The sequence below is a fragment of the Lonchura striata genome, chromosome 34, assembly GCF_050655825.1.
Source record: "Lonchura striata isolate lonStrDom1 chromosome 34, ASM5065582v1, whole genome shotgun sequence".
NCBI lineage: Eukaryota > Metazoa > Chordata > Aves > Passeriformes > Estrildidae > Lonchura > Lonchura striata.
The window spans coordinates 5,612,355-5,625,636 of record NC_140736.1 but is presented as its reverse complement, the minus strand read 5'-3'; the positions used below and the strand labels follow the sequence as shown (position 1 = coordinate 5,625,636).

Sequence of the window (13,282 nt, the reverse complement as noted above, 5' to 3'; positions counted from 1 at the left end):
GGCCTTGTCACTGAGGGGGCCCCAAAGTGTCCCCAAGGTGCCACCACAGCTCTGGGGTGTCCCCAAGGTGCCACCAGAGCTCTGGGGGTGTCCCCAAGTGCCACCACGGCCCTGGGGTGTCCCCAGGGTGCCACCACGGTGTATCCAAGGTGCCACCACAGCCCTGGGGTGTCCCCAAAGTGTCACCGTGGTGTCCCAAAGGTGCCACCAGGGCTCTGGGGGTGTACCCGAGGTGCCACCACGGTGTCCCAAAGGTGCCACCACAGCCCTGGGGTGTCCCAAAGGTGCCACCAGGGCTCTGGGGGTGTACCCGAGGTGCCACCACGGTGTCCCAAAGGTGCCACCACAGCCCTGGGGTGTCCCAAAGGTGCCACCAGGGCTCTGGGGGTGTACCCGAGGTGCCACCACGGTGTCCCAAAGGTGCCACCACAGCCCTGGGGTGTCCCAAAGGTGCCACCAGGGCTCTGGGGTGTCCCCAGGGTGCCACCACAGTGTCCCCAGGGTGCCACCATGGTGTATCCAAGGTGCCACCACAGCTCTGGGGTGTCCCCAGGGTGCCACCACGGTGTCTCCAAGGTGCCACCAGGGCTCTGGGGTGTCCCCAGGGTGCCACCGTGGTGTCCCAAAGGTGCCACCAGGGCTCTGGGGTGTCCCCAGGGTGCCACCACGGTGTCTCCAAGGTGCCACCAGGGCTCTGGGGTGTCCCCAAGTGCCACCACGGTGTCCCCAGGGTGCCACCACAGCCCTGGGGTGTCCCCAGGGTGCCACCGTGGTGTCCCAAAGGTGCCACCAGGGCTCTGGGGTGTCCCCAAGTGCCACCACGGTGTCCCCAAGGTGCCACCACAGCCCTGGGGTGTCCCCAGGGTGCCACCACGGTGTCCCCAGGGTGCCACCACGGTGTCCCCAAGGTGCCACCACAGCCCTGGGGTGTCCCCAGGGTGCCACCACGGTGTCCCCAAGGTGTCCCCAAGGCCGGAGCCCCACCCGGGGCAGAGTCCGGGGCGGTGCCGCCTGTGCCAGGTGTGTCCCCAAGGTGCCACCTGTGCCAGGTGTGTCCCCAAGGTGCCGCCTGTGCCAGGTGTGTCCCCAAGGTGCCGCCTGTGCCACCTCCCCATGTCCCTTATCTGGGGGGTCAAAGTCCCAATTTCGGCCCCACCTGGGGAGGGGCCGGAACTGGGGGGGCCCGGTGGGGGAGGGGTATAAAGGCACCCCTGGGTGCCACCTGGGTGCCACCAGTGTCACCTGGGTGCCACCATTGTCACCTGGGTGCCACCATTGCCACCTGGTGCCACCATTGTCACCTGGGTGCCACCACCATGACCTTCGTGCCCCCGCCCGGGTACCTGCCCTGCTACAACCCGGTGGGTACCCCCCAAACGGGGCCGGGGCACCCCAAAATTTGGGGATTTGGGGTCCCTGTCACCCCAAAAATTGGGGGGAGGGGGTCCATGTCACCCCAAAAATTGGGGGAAGGGGGAGGAGGGCATCCCTGGGACCCCGGAAGGGAAATTTGGGGTCCCTGTCACCCCAAAAATTGGGGGGAGGGGTCGGGGGGAGTCCAGGGGGATTTGGGGTCCCTGTCACCCCAAAAATTGGGGGGAGGGGGTCCATGACACCCCAAAAATTGGGGGGAGGGGGAGGAGGGCATCCCTGGGACCCCGGAAGGGAAATTTGGGGTCCCTGTCACCCCAAAAATTGGGGGGAGGGGGGAGAGGGGGTCCCTGTCACCCTGGAGGGGACATTTGGGGTCCCTGTCACCCCAAAAATTGGGGGGAGGGGGATTTGGGGTCCCTGAGACCCTAAAAATTGGGGAAAAGGGGTCGGGGGGAGTCCAGGGGGATTTGGGGTCCCTGTCACCCCAAAAACCCGGGGAATTTAGGGGACCCCTGACCCCCTCAGGGGGATTTTGGGGACCCCCCAGGACATTTTGGGGACCCTGACCCCCTCAGGGGGATTTTGGGGACCCCCAGGGAATTTTGGGGACCCCCCAGGACATTTTGGGGACCCTGACCCCCTCAGGGGGATTTTGGGGACCCCCAGGGAATTTTGGGACCCCCCCAGGACATTTTGGGGTCCCCCAGGGGATTTTGGGGACCCCCAGGACATTCTGGGGACCCCCAGGACATTTTGGGGTCCCCCAGGGGGTTTTGGGGACCCCCAGGACATTTTGGGGTCCCCCAGGGGGTTTTGGGCCCCCCCAGGGGATTTTGGGTCCCCCCAGGACATTTTGGGCCCCCCCAGGACATTTTGGGGACCCCCAGGTGGTTTTGGGGACCCCCAGGACATTTTGGGGACCCTCACCCCCTCTCCCCAGCCCCTGCCCTTCGTGGCCGCCGTGCCCGGGGGGCTCCGGCCCGGGATGGCGATCTACGTCCAGGGGGTGCTGGCCCCGCAGGCTGACTGGTACTGGGAGCACTGGGAGGGACTGGGAGGGGATTGGGGGGGGACTGGGAGCACTGGGAGGGAACTGGGAGGGACTGGGAGGGGATTGGGGGGGGACTGGGAGCACTGGGAGGGAACTGGGAGGGACTGGGAGGGACTGGGAGGGGATTGGGGGGGGACTGGGAGGGAACTGGGAGGGACTGGGAGGGGATTGGGGGGCACTGGGAGGGACTGGGGGAGTACTGGGGGGGTACTTGGAGGGACTGGGAACACTGGGAGAGGACTGGGAGGGAACTGGGAGGGGATTGGGGTGGTACTGGGAGCACTGGGAGGGACTGGAAGGGGGTTTGGGGGCACTGGGAGCAACTGGGGGGACTGGGGGGGGACTGGGAGGGGATTGGGAGCGACTGGGAGGCACTGGGGGGGTACTGGGAGGGACTGGGAGGGACTGGGGGGGTACTGGGAGGGACTGGGAACACTGGGAGGGAACTGGGAGGGGATTGGGGGGGTACTGGGAGCACTGGGAGGGACTGGGGGGGAACTGGGAAGGACTGGAAGGGACTGGGAGGGACTGGGAGGCACTGGGGGGGTACTGGGAGGGACTGGGAGGGGATTGGGAGGGAGTGAGGGGACTGGGGATACTGGGAGGGCACTGGGGGGTACTGGGAGCACTGGGAGGGAACTGGATGACCCCAGGTGACCTCAGGTGACCCCGACCTGTCCCCAGGTTCCCTTTCCCTGGCCGGGACCTGAACCCCCATTTTGGGGCGGGGGTCCCGGGGGTCCCGAGGGTCTCAGGGTGACACTGGGTGACATTGGGTGACACTGGGTGACACTGGGTGACACTGGGTGACACGGGTGACACTCACCTGTCCCCAGGTTCCCTTTCCCTGGCCGGGACCTGAACCCCCGTTTTGGGGCGGGGGTCACGGGGGTCCCGGGGGTCCCGAGGGTCCCAGGGTGACACTGGGTGACACTGGGTGACACGGGTGACACTCACCTGTCCCCAGGTTCCGGGTGAACCTGGCGGCGGGGCCCGAGGAGGAGGCGGACGTGGCGCTGCACCTGAACCCCCGTTTTGGGGCGGGGGTCGGTCCCGAGGGTCTCAGGGTGACATTGGGTGACACTGGGTGACACTGGGTGACACGGGTGACACTCACCTGTCCCCAGGTTCCGGGTGAACCTGGCGGCCGGGCCCGAGGAGGAGGCGGACGTGGCGCTGCACCTGAACCCCCGTTTTGGGGCGGGGGTCTCGGTGCTCAACAGCCGCCGCGGGGGTCGCTGGGGGGACGAGCAGCGGCGGGAGCTGCACCCGCTCTGCCCGGGGGCACCCTTCGAGATCGTCGTCAGCGTCACCCCCGAGGGGTACCGGGTACGGGGGGGGCTTGGGGGGGGCTGGGGGTCTTTAAAGTGGGGTTTGGGGGGTCTTGGGGGGGTTTGGGGTCTTTAAAGTGGGGTTTGGGGGGTCTTTGGGGGGGTTGGGGGTCTTTAAAGTGGGGTTTGGGGTCTTTAAAGTGGGGTTTGGGGTCTTTAAAGTGGGGTTTGGGGGGTCTTTGGGGGGTTTGGGGGTCTTTAAAGTGGGGTTTGGGGTCTTTAAAGTGGGGTTTGGGGTCTTTAAAGTGGGGTTTGGGGGGTCTTTGGGGGGTTTGGGGGTCTTTAAAGTGGGGTTTGGGGGGTCTTTTTGGGGGGTTTGGGGTCTTTCAAGTGGGGTTTGGGGTCTTTAAAGTGGGGTTTGGGGGGTCTTTGGGGGGGCTGGGGGTCTTTAAAGTGGGGTTTGGGGTCTTTAAAGTGGGGTTTGGGGGGTCTTTGGGGGGCTTGGGGTCTTTCAAGTGGGGTTTGGGGTCTTTAAAGTGGGGTTTGGGGGGTCTTTGGGGGGGCTGGGGGTCTTTAAAGTGGGGTTTGGGGGGTCTTAGGGAGATTGGGGGTCTTTAATGGGGGTTTGGGGTCTTTAAAGTGGGGTTTGGGGGGTCTTTAAAGTGGGATTGGGGGTCTTTAAAGTGGGGTTGGGGGTCTTTAAAGTGGGGTTTGGAGGGTCTTTGGGGGGGTTGGGGGTCTTTAATGGGGGTTTGGGGGGAGTTTGGGGGGGTTGGGGGTCTTTAATGGGGGTTTGGGGGGAGTTTGGGGGGATTTTGGGGGTCTTTGGGGAGGTTTGGGGTCTTTAAGGGGGGGGTTGAGGGGTCTTTGGGGAATTTGGGGTCTTTAAGGGGGGATTTTGGGTCTTTAATGGGGGTTTGGGGTGTCCTTGGGGAATTTGGGGGTCCTTGGGGGGAGATTTGGGGTCTTTAATGGGGGGTTTGGGGGGCTCTTTGTAGGGGGTTGGGGTCCCGGGGGTGTTTTGGGGCTATTTTGGGGTCCCGGGGGTGTTTTTAGGGTATTTTTGGGGTCCCGGGGGTGTTTTTGGGGTGTTTTTGGGGTGTTTTTGGGGTCCCGGGGGTGTTTTTGGGGTGTTTTTGGGGTGTTTTTGGGGTCCCTGAGCCGCTGTCCCCCCAGATCCTGGTGAACGGCACCTTCTACGAGGAGTTCCCGCACCGGCTGCCCCCGGAGCTGGTGACGGCCGTGAACGTGGACGGGGAGCTGGAGCTGGGCTCGGTCTCGGTGCTGGGGGGCGCGGTGAGACCCCCAAAATTCCCCCAACCCCAAAAAAATAACCCTGCACCCCAAAAAATACACCTGAACCCCAAAACCTGCACCCCAAAACCCGCCCCATGCCCCAAAACCAGCCTCAGAATCTCCCCCTTACCTGGAGCTGGGCTCGGTCTCGGTGCTGGGGGGCGCGGTGAGACCCCCAAAATTCCCCTGACCCCTAAAAAATAACCCTGCACCCCAAAAAATACACCTGAACCCCAAAACCTGCACCCCAAAAACCACCCCGGAGTTAAAAACCAGACCCAGAATCCCCCCCTTACCTGGAGCTGGGCTCGGTCTCGGTCCTGGGGGGCGCGGTGAGACCCCCAAAATTCCCCTGACCCCAAAAAAATAACCCTGCACCCCAAAAAACAACCCTGCACCCCAAAACCTGCACCCCAAAAACCACCCCGGAGTTAAAAACCAGACCCAGAATCCTCCCCTTACCTGGAGCTGGGCTTGGTTTCAGTCCTGGGGGGCGCGGTGAGACCCCCAAAAACTCCCCCAGCCCAAAAATTAACCCTGCACCCCAAAAAACAACCCTGCACCCCAAAACCTGCACCCCAAAACCCGCCCCTGTGCCCCAAAACCAGCCTCAGACCTCAAACCCCACTCCTGGACCCCAAAATTCCACCCTTGCACCTCAAAATTCCACCCCTGTTACCCAGAATTCCACCCCCAGACCCCAAAATTCCACCCCTGGACCCCAATCCCCACTCCTGGACCCCAAAATTCCACCCTTGCACCTCAAAATTCCACCCCTGTTACCCAGAATTCCACCCCCAGACCCCAAAATTCCACCCCTGGACCCCAATCCCCACTCCTGGACCCCAAAATTCCACCCCCAGACCCCAAAATTCTACCCCTGTTACCCAAAATTCCACCCCCAGACCCCAAAATTCCACCCCCGGACCCCAAAATTCCACCCCCAGACCCCAAAATTCTACCCCTGTTACCCAAAATTCCACCCCCAGACCCCAAAATTCCACCCCCGGACCCCCAAACCCCTCTGACCCCCCCTCTTTCCCTGCAGGACGCGTTTCCCCCGTGCGTCCCGGTGAGTCGGGGGGTCCTGGGTGGGTTTTGGGGGTCCCCAGGTGGGTTTTGGGTACCCCCAGGTGGGTTTTGGGGGCCCCCAGTTGGGTTTTGGGGGTCCCCAGGTTGATTTTAGGTACCCCCAGGTGGGTTTTGGGTACCCCCAGGTGGGTTTAGGGGGTCCCCAGGTGGGTTTTGGGTACCCCCAGGTGGGTTTAGGGGGTCCCCAGGTGGGTTTTGGGGGTCCCCAGGTGGTTTTTGGGGGTCCCCAGGTGGTTTTTGGGTACCCCCAGGTGGGTTTTGGGGGTCCCCAGGTAGATTTTGGTACCCCCAGGTGGATTTGGGGGTCCCCAGATGGATTTAGGGGGTCCCCAGGTAGATTTCGGGTACCCCCAGGTGGGTTTTGGGGATCCCCAGGTGGATTTTGGGTACCTCCAGGTAGATTTTGGGTACCCCCAGGTGGGTTTTGGGGGTCCCCAGGTGGGTTTTGGGTACCCCCAGGTGGGTTTTGGGGGTCCCCAGGTAGATTTTGGGTACCCCCAGGTGGGTTTTGGGGGTCCCCAGGTGATTTTGGGGTCCCCTGTGCCCCCCAGGACGCGCCGCAGATCGCCCCCATCTACCCCGACTTTAACCTGCCGGTAAGTGGGGAGGGGTCCCCCCAAAATCCGACCCCTCCCCCATCGGGGGGGGTCCCCGGGTGCGCCCCCCGACCCCCCCCACTGACCCCCCACTGTACCCCACAGGTGATGGGGCAGCCCCCCACCCTGCACCCGGTGAGTCCGGGGGGATTTGGGGGTCCCGGGGGGTTTTGGGGGGTCAAAGGGGGGATTTTGGGGGGGCTCAAGGGGGGATTTGGGGGTCCTGGGGGTTTGGGGGGGCTCAAGGGGGGATTTGGGGGATTTTGGGGGGCTCAAGGGGGGATTTGGGGGATTTTGGGGGGGCTCAAGGTGGGATTTGGGGGATTTTGGAAGGGCTCAAGGTGGGATTTGGGGGTCCCAGGGGGTTTGGGGGGGCTCAAGGGGGGATTTGGGGGATTTTTGGGGTGACTCTGGGGGATTTGGGGCATTTTTGGGGGGCTCAAGGGGGGATTTGGGGGGTCCTGGGTGGGTTGTTGGGATTTGGGGGGTCCTGGGGGGGGGTAGTTGGGATTTGGGGGGATCCTAAGGGGGTTTTTGGGATTTGGGGGGTCCTGGGGGGGGGGTTGGGATTTGGGGGGATCCTAAGGGGGTTTTTGGGATTTGGGGGGTCCTGGGGGGGAGGGGTTGGGATTTGGGGGGATCCTAAGGGGGTTTTTGGGATTTGGGGGGTCCTGGGGGGGGGTTTGGAATTTGGGGGGATCCTAAGGGGGTTTTTGTGATTTTGGGGGGTCCTGGGGGGGTCTCGCCCCTCTCTGAGCCCCCTCCCCATTTTTGGCCCCCCCCAGCCCGTCCCGTTCATCGCCACCATCCCGGGGGGGCTGCTCCCCAAAAAAACCATCGTCATCAAGGGCTTCATCCCCCCCCACGCCAACAGGTACTGGGGACCCCCAAAGACCCCTCCCCAAAATCCCCGACACCCCCAAACCTGCCCGTGCTCCCAAAATCCCTTCTCGCCCCTCCCGGCACCCCAAAATCCACCCCAGGACCCCCAAATCCCCTGAAATCCACCCCAAAATACTCCCAAAATCTCCCCCAACCCCCTCTGTCACCAAACTAGGACCCCCAAAATCCCCCCCAGGATCCTCCCCGAACCCCCAAACACCCCAGATCCCCCCCAGATCCCCCCAAATCCCCTCCAAACATCCCAAATCCCCCCAAAAAACCCCAAACTCTCCCCAAACCCCTCAAATCCCCTCCAAACATCCCAAATCCCCCCCAAAAAACCCCAAACTCTCCCCAAACCCCTCAAATCCCCTCCAAACATCCCCAAATCCCCCCCAAAAAACCCCAAACTCTCCCCAAACCCCTCAAATCCCCTCCAAACATCCCAAATCCCCCCAAAAAACCCCAAACTCTCCCCAAACCCCTCAAATCCCCTCCAAACATCCCAAATCCCCCCAAAAAACCCCAAACCCTCCCCAAACCCCTCAAATCCCCTCCAAACATCCCAAATCCCCCCCAAAAAACCCAAACCCTCCCCAAACCCCTCAAATCCCCTCCAAACATCCCAAATCCCCCCCAAACACCCCAAATCCCCCCAAAAAACCCCAAACCCTCCCCAAATTCCTCAAATCCCCTCCAAACATCCCAAATCCCCCTCAAACACCCCAAATCCCCCCCAAACACCCCAAATCCCCCCAAAAAACCCAATACCCTCCCCAAATTCCTCAAATCCCCTCCAAACACCCCAAATCCCCCCAAAAAAGCCCTAACCCTCCCCAAACCCCTCAAATACCCTCCAAACACCCCAAACACCCCAAATCCCCCCCAAATCCCTTCCAAACACCCCAAATCCCCCCCAAACACCCCAAATCTCCCCCAAATCCCCTCCAAACCCCCCCAAAACTCCAAAAATGTCCCCCCAAAATCCCCCCCAGGTTCCACGTCAACCTGCGGGCGGGCCCGGGGGGGGACGTGCTGCTGCACCTGAACCCCAGGATGGACGAGGACGACGCCGTGGTCCGGAACTCGTTTTTGGGGGGCTCCTGGGGCCACGAGGAGCGCGACATCTCCGGCTGCAGCCCCTTCCTGCGCGGCCGCTACTTCGACGTGAGCGGGGAGGGGGCTCGGGGGGCTCCGGGGGGGGTTTGGGGTCCCTCGAGGGGAGCAGGGTGGGATTTGGGGTGCTCGGAGGGGGTTTGGGGGTCCTGGGAGGGGAGCAGGGTGGGATTTGGGGTGCTCAGAGGGGGTTTGGGGTCCTGGGAGATAAGCAGGGTGGGATTTGGGGTGCTCAGAGCAGTTTGGGGTCCCTGGAGGGGAGCAGGGTGGGATTTGGGGTGCTCAGAGGGGGTTTGGGGTCCCTGGGAGATGAGCAGGGTGGGATTTGGGGTGCTCAGAGGGGGTTTGGGGTCCTGGGAGGGGAGCAGGGTGGGATTTGGGGTGCTCGGAGGGGGTTTGGGGTCCCTGGGAGATGAGCAGGGTGGGATTTGGGGTGCTCAGAGGGGGTTTGGGGTCCCTGGGAGATAAGCAGGGTGGGATTTGGGGTGCTCAGAGGGGGTTTGGGGTCCCTGGGAGATAAGCAGGGTGGGATTTGGGGTGCTCAGAGGGGTTTGGTGGTCCTGGGAGGGGAGCAGGGTGGGATTTGGGGTGCTCAGAGGGGGTTTGGGGGTCCTGGGAGGGGAGCAGGGTGGGATTTGGGGTGCTCGGAGGGGGTTTGGGGGTCCTGGAGGGGAGCAGGGTGGGATTTGGGGTGCTCGGAGGGGGTTTGGGGGTCCTGGGAGGGGAGCAGGGTGGGATTTGGGGTGCTCAGAGGGAGTTTGGGGTCCCTGGGAGATAAGCAGGGTGGGATTTGGGGTGCTCAGAGGGGGTTTGGGGGTCCTGGGAGATGAGCAGGGTGGGATTTGGGGTGCTCAGAGGGGGTTTGGGGTCCCTGGGAGATGAGCAGGGTGGGATTTGGGGTGCTCAGAGGGGGTTTGGGGTCCCTGGGAGATGAGCAGGGTGGGATTTGGGGTGCTCAGAGGGGGTTTGGGGTCCCTGGGAGATGAGCAGGGTGGGATTTGGGGTGCTCGGAGGGGGTTTGGGGTCCCTGGGAGATGAGCAGGGTGGGATTTGGGGTGCTCAGAGGGGGTTTGGGGTCCCTGGGAGATGAGCAGGGTGGGATTTGGGGTGCTCAGAGGGGTTTGGGGTCCCTGGAGGGGAGCAGGGTGGGATTTGGGGTGCTCGGAGGGGTTTGGGGTCACTGGGAGATGAGCAGGGTGGGATTTGGGGTGCTCAGAGGGGGTTTGGGGTCCTGGGAGGGGAGCAGGGTGGGATTTGGGGTGCTCAGAGGGGTTTGGGGTCCCTGGGAGATGAGCAGGGTGGGATTTGGGGTGCTCAGAGGGGGTTTGGGGTCCCTCGAGGGGAGCAGGGTGGGATTTGGGGTGCTCAGAGGGGGTTTGGGGGTCCTGGGAGGGGAGCAGGGTGGGATTTGGGGTGCTCAGAGGGGGTTTGGGGTCCTGGGAGGGGAGCAGGGTGGGATTTGGGGTGCTTGGAGGGGGTTTGGGGTCCTGGGAGGGGAGCAGGGTGGGATTTGGGGTGTTCAGAGGGGTTTGGGGGTCCTGGGAGATGAGCAGGGTGGGATTTGGGGTGCTCAGAGGGGTTTGGGGTCCCTGGGAGGGGAGCAGGGTGGGATTTGGGGTGCTCAGAGGGGGTTTGGGGGTCCTGGAGGGGAGCAGGGTGGGATTTGGGGTGCTCAGAGGAGTTTGGGGTCCCTGGGAGATGAGCAGGGTGGGATTTCGGGTGCTCAGAGGGGGTTTGGGGTCCCTGGGAGATGAGCAGGGTGGGATTTGGGGTGCTCCGAGGGGTTTGGGGTCCTGGGAGGGGAGCAGGGTGGGATTTGGGGTGCTCGGAGGAGTTTGGGGTCCCTGGGAGATGAGCAGGGTGGGATTTGGGGTGCTCAGAGGGGGTTTGGGGTCCCTGGGAGATGAGCAGGGTGGGATTTGGGGTGCTCAGAGGGGTTTGGGGTCCCTGGGAGGGGAGCAGGGTGGGATTTGGGGTGCTCAGAGGGGGTTTGGGGTCCCTGGGAGGGGAGCAGGGTGGGATTTGGGGTGCTCAGAGGGGGTTTGGGGTCCCTGGAGGGGAGCAGGGTGGGATTTGGGGTGCTCAGAGGGGGTTTGGGGTCCCTGGGAGATGAGCAGGGTGGGATTTGGGGTGCTCGGAGGGGGTTTGGGGTCCCTGGGAGATGAGCAGGGGGGGATTTGGGGTCCTCAGAGGGGTTTGGGGTCCCTGGAGGGAAGCAGGGTGGGATTTGGGGTGCTCAGAGGGGGTTTGGGGTCCCTGGGAGATGAGCAGGGTGGGATTTGGGGTGCTCGGAGGGGGTTTGGGGTCCCTGGGAGGGGAGCAGGGTGGGATTTGGGGTGCTCAGAGGGGGTTTGGGGTCCCTGGGAGATGAGCAGGGTGGGATTTGGGGTCCTCAGAGGGGTTTGGGGTCCCTCGAGGGGAGCAGGGTGGGATTTGGGGTGCTCAGAGGGGGTTTGGGGGTCCTGGAGGGGAGCAGGGTGGGATTTGGGGTGCTCGGAGGGGTTTGGGGTCACTGGGAGATGAGCAGGGTGGGATTTGGGGTGCTCGGAGGGGGTTTGGGGTCCCTGGGAGATGAGCAGGGTGGGATTTGGGGTGCTCGGAGGGGTTTGGGGTCCCTGGGGTGACTCTGGGGTGATATTTGGGGTCTCTGGGCTGATTTCAGGGGTCTGGGGTGATGTTGGTGGTCTCAGGTGACTTTGGGGTGATATTTGGGGTCTGTGGGGTGATTTTGGGGGTCTCCAGCGTGATTTTGCTGGTCTGTGGGCTGATTTTGGGGGTCTGTGGGGTGATTTCGGGGGTCTCCGGTGTGATTTCGGGGGTCTGTGGGGTGATTCCGGGCTCCCCAGTGTGATTTTGGGGGTCTCCAGTGTGATTTTGGGGGTCTGTGGGCTGATTTCGGGCTCCCCAGTGTGATTTTGGGGGTCTCCGGTGTGATTTTGGGGGTCTGTGGGGTGATTTCAGGCTCCCCAGTGTGATTTCGGGGGTCTCCGGTGTGATTTTGGGGGTCTGTGGGCTGATTTCGGGGGTCTCCGGTGTGATTTTGGGGGTCTCCGGTGTGATTTTGGGGGTCTGTGGGCTGATTTCGGGGGTCTCCGGTGTGATTTCGGGGGTGTCCGGTGTGATTTTGCGGGTCTGTGGGCTGATTTTGGGGGTCTGTGGGCTGATTTTGGGGGTCTGTGGGCTGATTCCAGGTTCCCTGGGGTGATTTCGGGCTCCCCAGGGTGATTTCGGGGTCTCCAGTGTGATTTCGGGGCTCTGTGGGCTGATTCCGGGCTCCCCGGGGTGATTTCGGGGCTCACCCCGCGGTGCCAGCCCCCCAATGTCCCCCCGTACCCCTCCAGCTGTCCATCCGCTGCGGGAACCATCGCTTCAAGGTGTTCGCCGAGGGGCAGCCGCTCTTCAACTTCTACCACCGGGCGCCGGCCGGGCCCCACGTGGACGTGCTGGAGATCGAGGGCGACGTCGTCCTGTCCTACGTCCACTTCTGACCCGCAAGTGGCACTGCCACTGCCCCACAATTGTGCTGGAACAGCCCCAGAACTGCCCCAGAACATCCTCAGAACTGCCCCAGAACTGCCCTGGAACAGCCCCAGAACTGCCCCAGAACTGCCCTGGAACAGCCCCAGAACTGCCCCAGAACTGCCCTGGAACAGCCCCAGAACTGCCCTATACTTGCCCCAGAATTGCCCCAGAATTGTTCCATAATTGCTGCATAAGTGCCCCAGAACTGCCCCAGAATTGTTCCATAATTGCTGCATAAGTGCCCCAGAACTGCCCCAGAATTGTTCCATAATTGCTGCATAAGTGCCCCAGAACTGTCCTGTAATTGCCCCAGAAGTGCCCCAGAATTGTCCCATAATTGCTGCATAACTGGCCCAGAATTGTCCTGTAATTGCCCCATTACTGTCTTGTAATTGCCCCATAACTGCCCCATTAATGCTCCATTCCTAGTCCAGAATTGTCCCATAATTGCTGCATAAGTGCCCCATTACTGTCCTGTAATTGCCCCAGAACTGCCCCATTAATGCCCCATTACTGCCTCATAATTGCCCCATTCCTAGTCCAGAATTGTCCCATAATTGCCCAATAACAGCCCTATTACTGCCCCAGAACTGCCCCATTACTGTCCTTTAATTGCCCCATAACTGCCCCATTATTGGCCCATTAATGCCCCATTACTGCCTCATAATTGCCCCATTCCTAGTCCAGAATAGTCGCATAATTGCTGCATAACTGCCCCAGAACTGCCCCATTATTGTCACCATAATTGCCCCATTATTGTCCTGTAATTGCCCCAGAATTCCCCCAGAACTGCCCCCAATTGTCCTCTCCCAACACTGATCTCAATAAAGCTGTTCCTGCTCCAGCTCAGTGGAATTGAGGGGAAAAGAGAAATGTGAGGGGAAAGGAGAGGGGAATGTGAGGGGAAAAGGGAGGGGAATGTGAGGGAAAAAAGGAGGGGAACGTGAGGGGAAGAGAGGAAAATGTGAGGGGAAAAATAGAGAAATATGAGGGGGAAATGGGGGGAAATGTGAAGGGAAAAGAGAGAAATGTGAGGGGAGAAAGCAGCGGGAAACTTGAGGGAGAAAAGGGGGGGAAATGTG

General features: G+C 62.1%; 1 protein-coding gene across 1 annotated transcript; it reads left to right on the top strand.

Moving 5' to 3' along the window:
* The first annotated feature begins 1,316 nt into the window (after positions 1 to 1,316).
* Positions 1,317 to 13,044, top strand: LGALS4 (galectin 4). Its single transcript, XM_085564824.1, has 10 exons — positions 1,317 to 1,361; positions 2,315 to 2,403; positions 3,553 to 3,754; positions 4,873 to 4,992; positions 6,041 to 6,064; positions 6,636 to 6,680; positions 6,786 to 6,815; positions 7,466 to 7,554; positions 8,558 to 8,729; positions 12,020 to 13,044. Exons 1-10 carry the CDS (start codon positions 1,317 to 1,319, stop codon positions 12,164 to 12,166), a joined length of 963 nt encoding a protein of 320 aa, XP_085420950.1. The 3' UTR covers positions 12,167 to 13,044.
* The last annotated feature ends 238 nt before the right edge of the window (positions 13,045 to 13,282 follow it).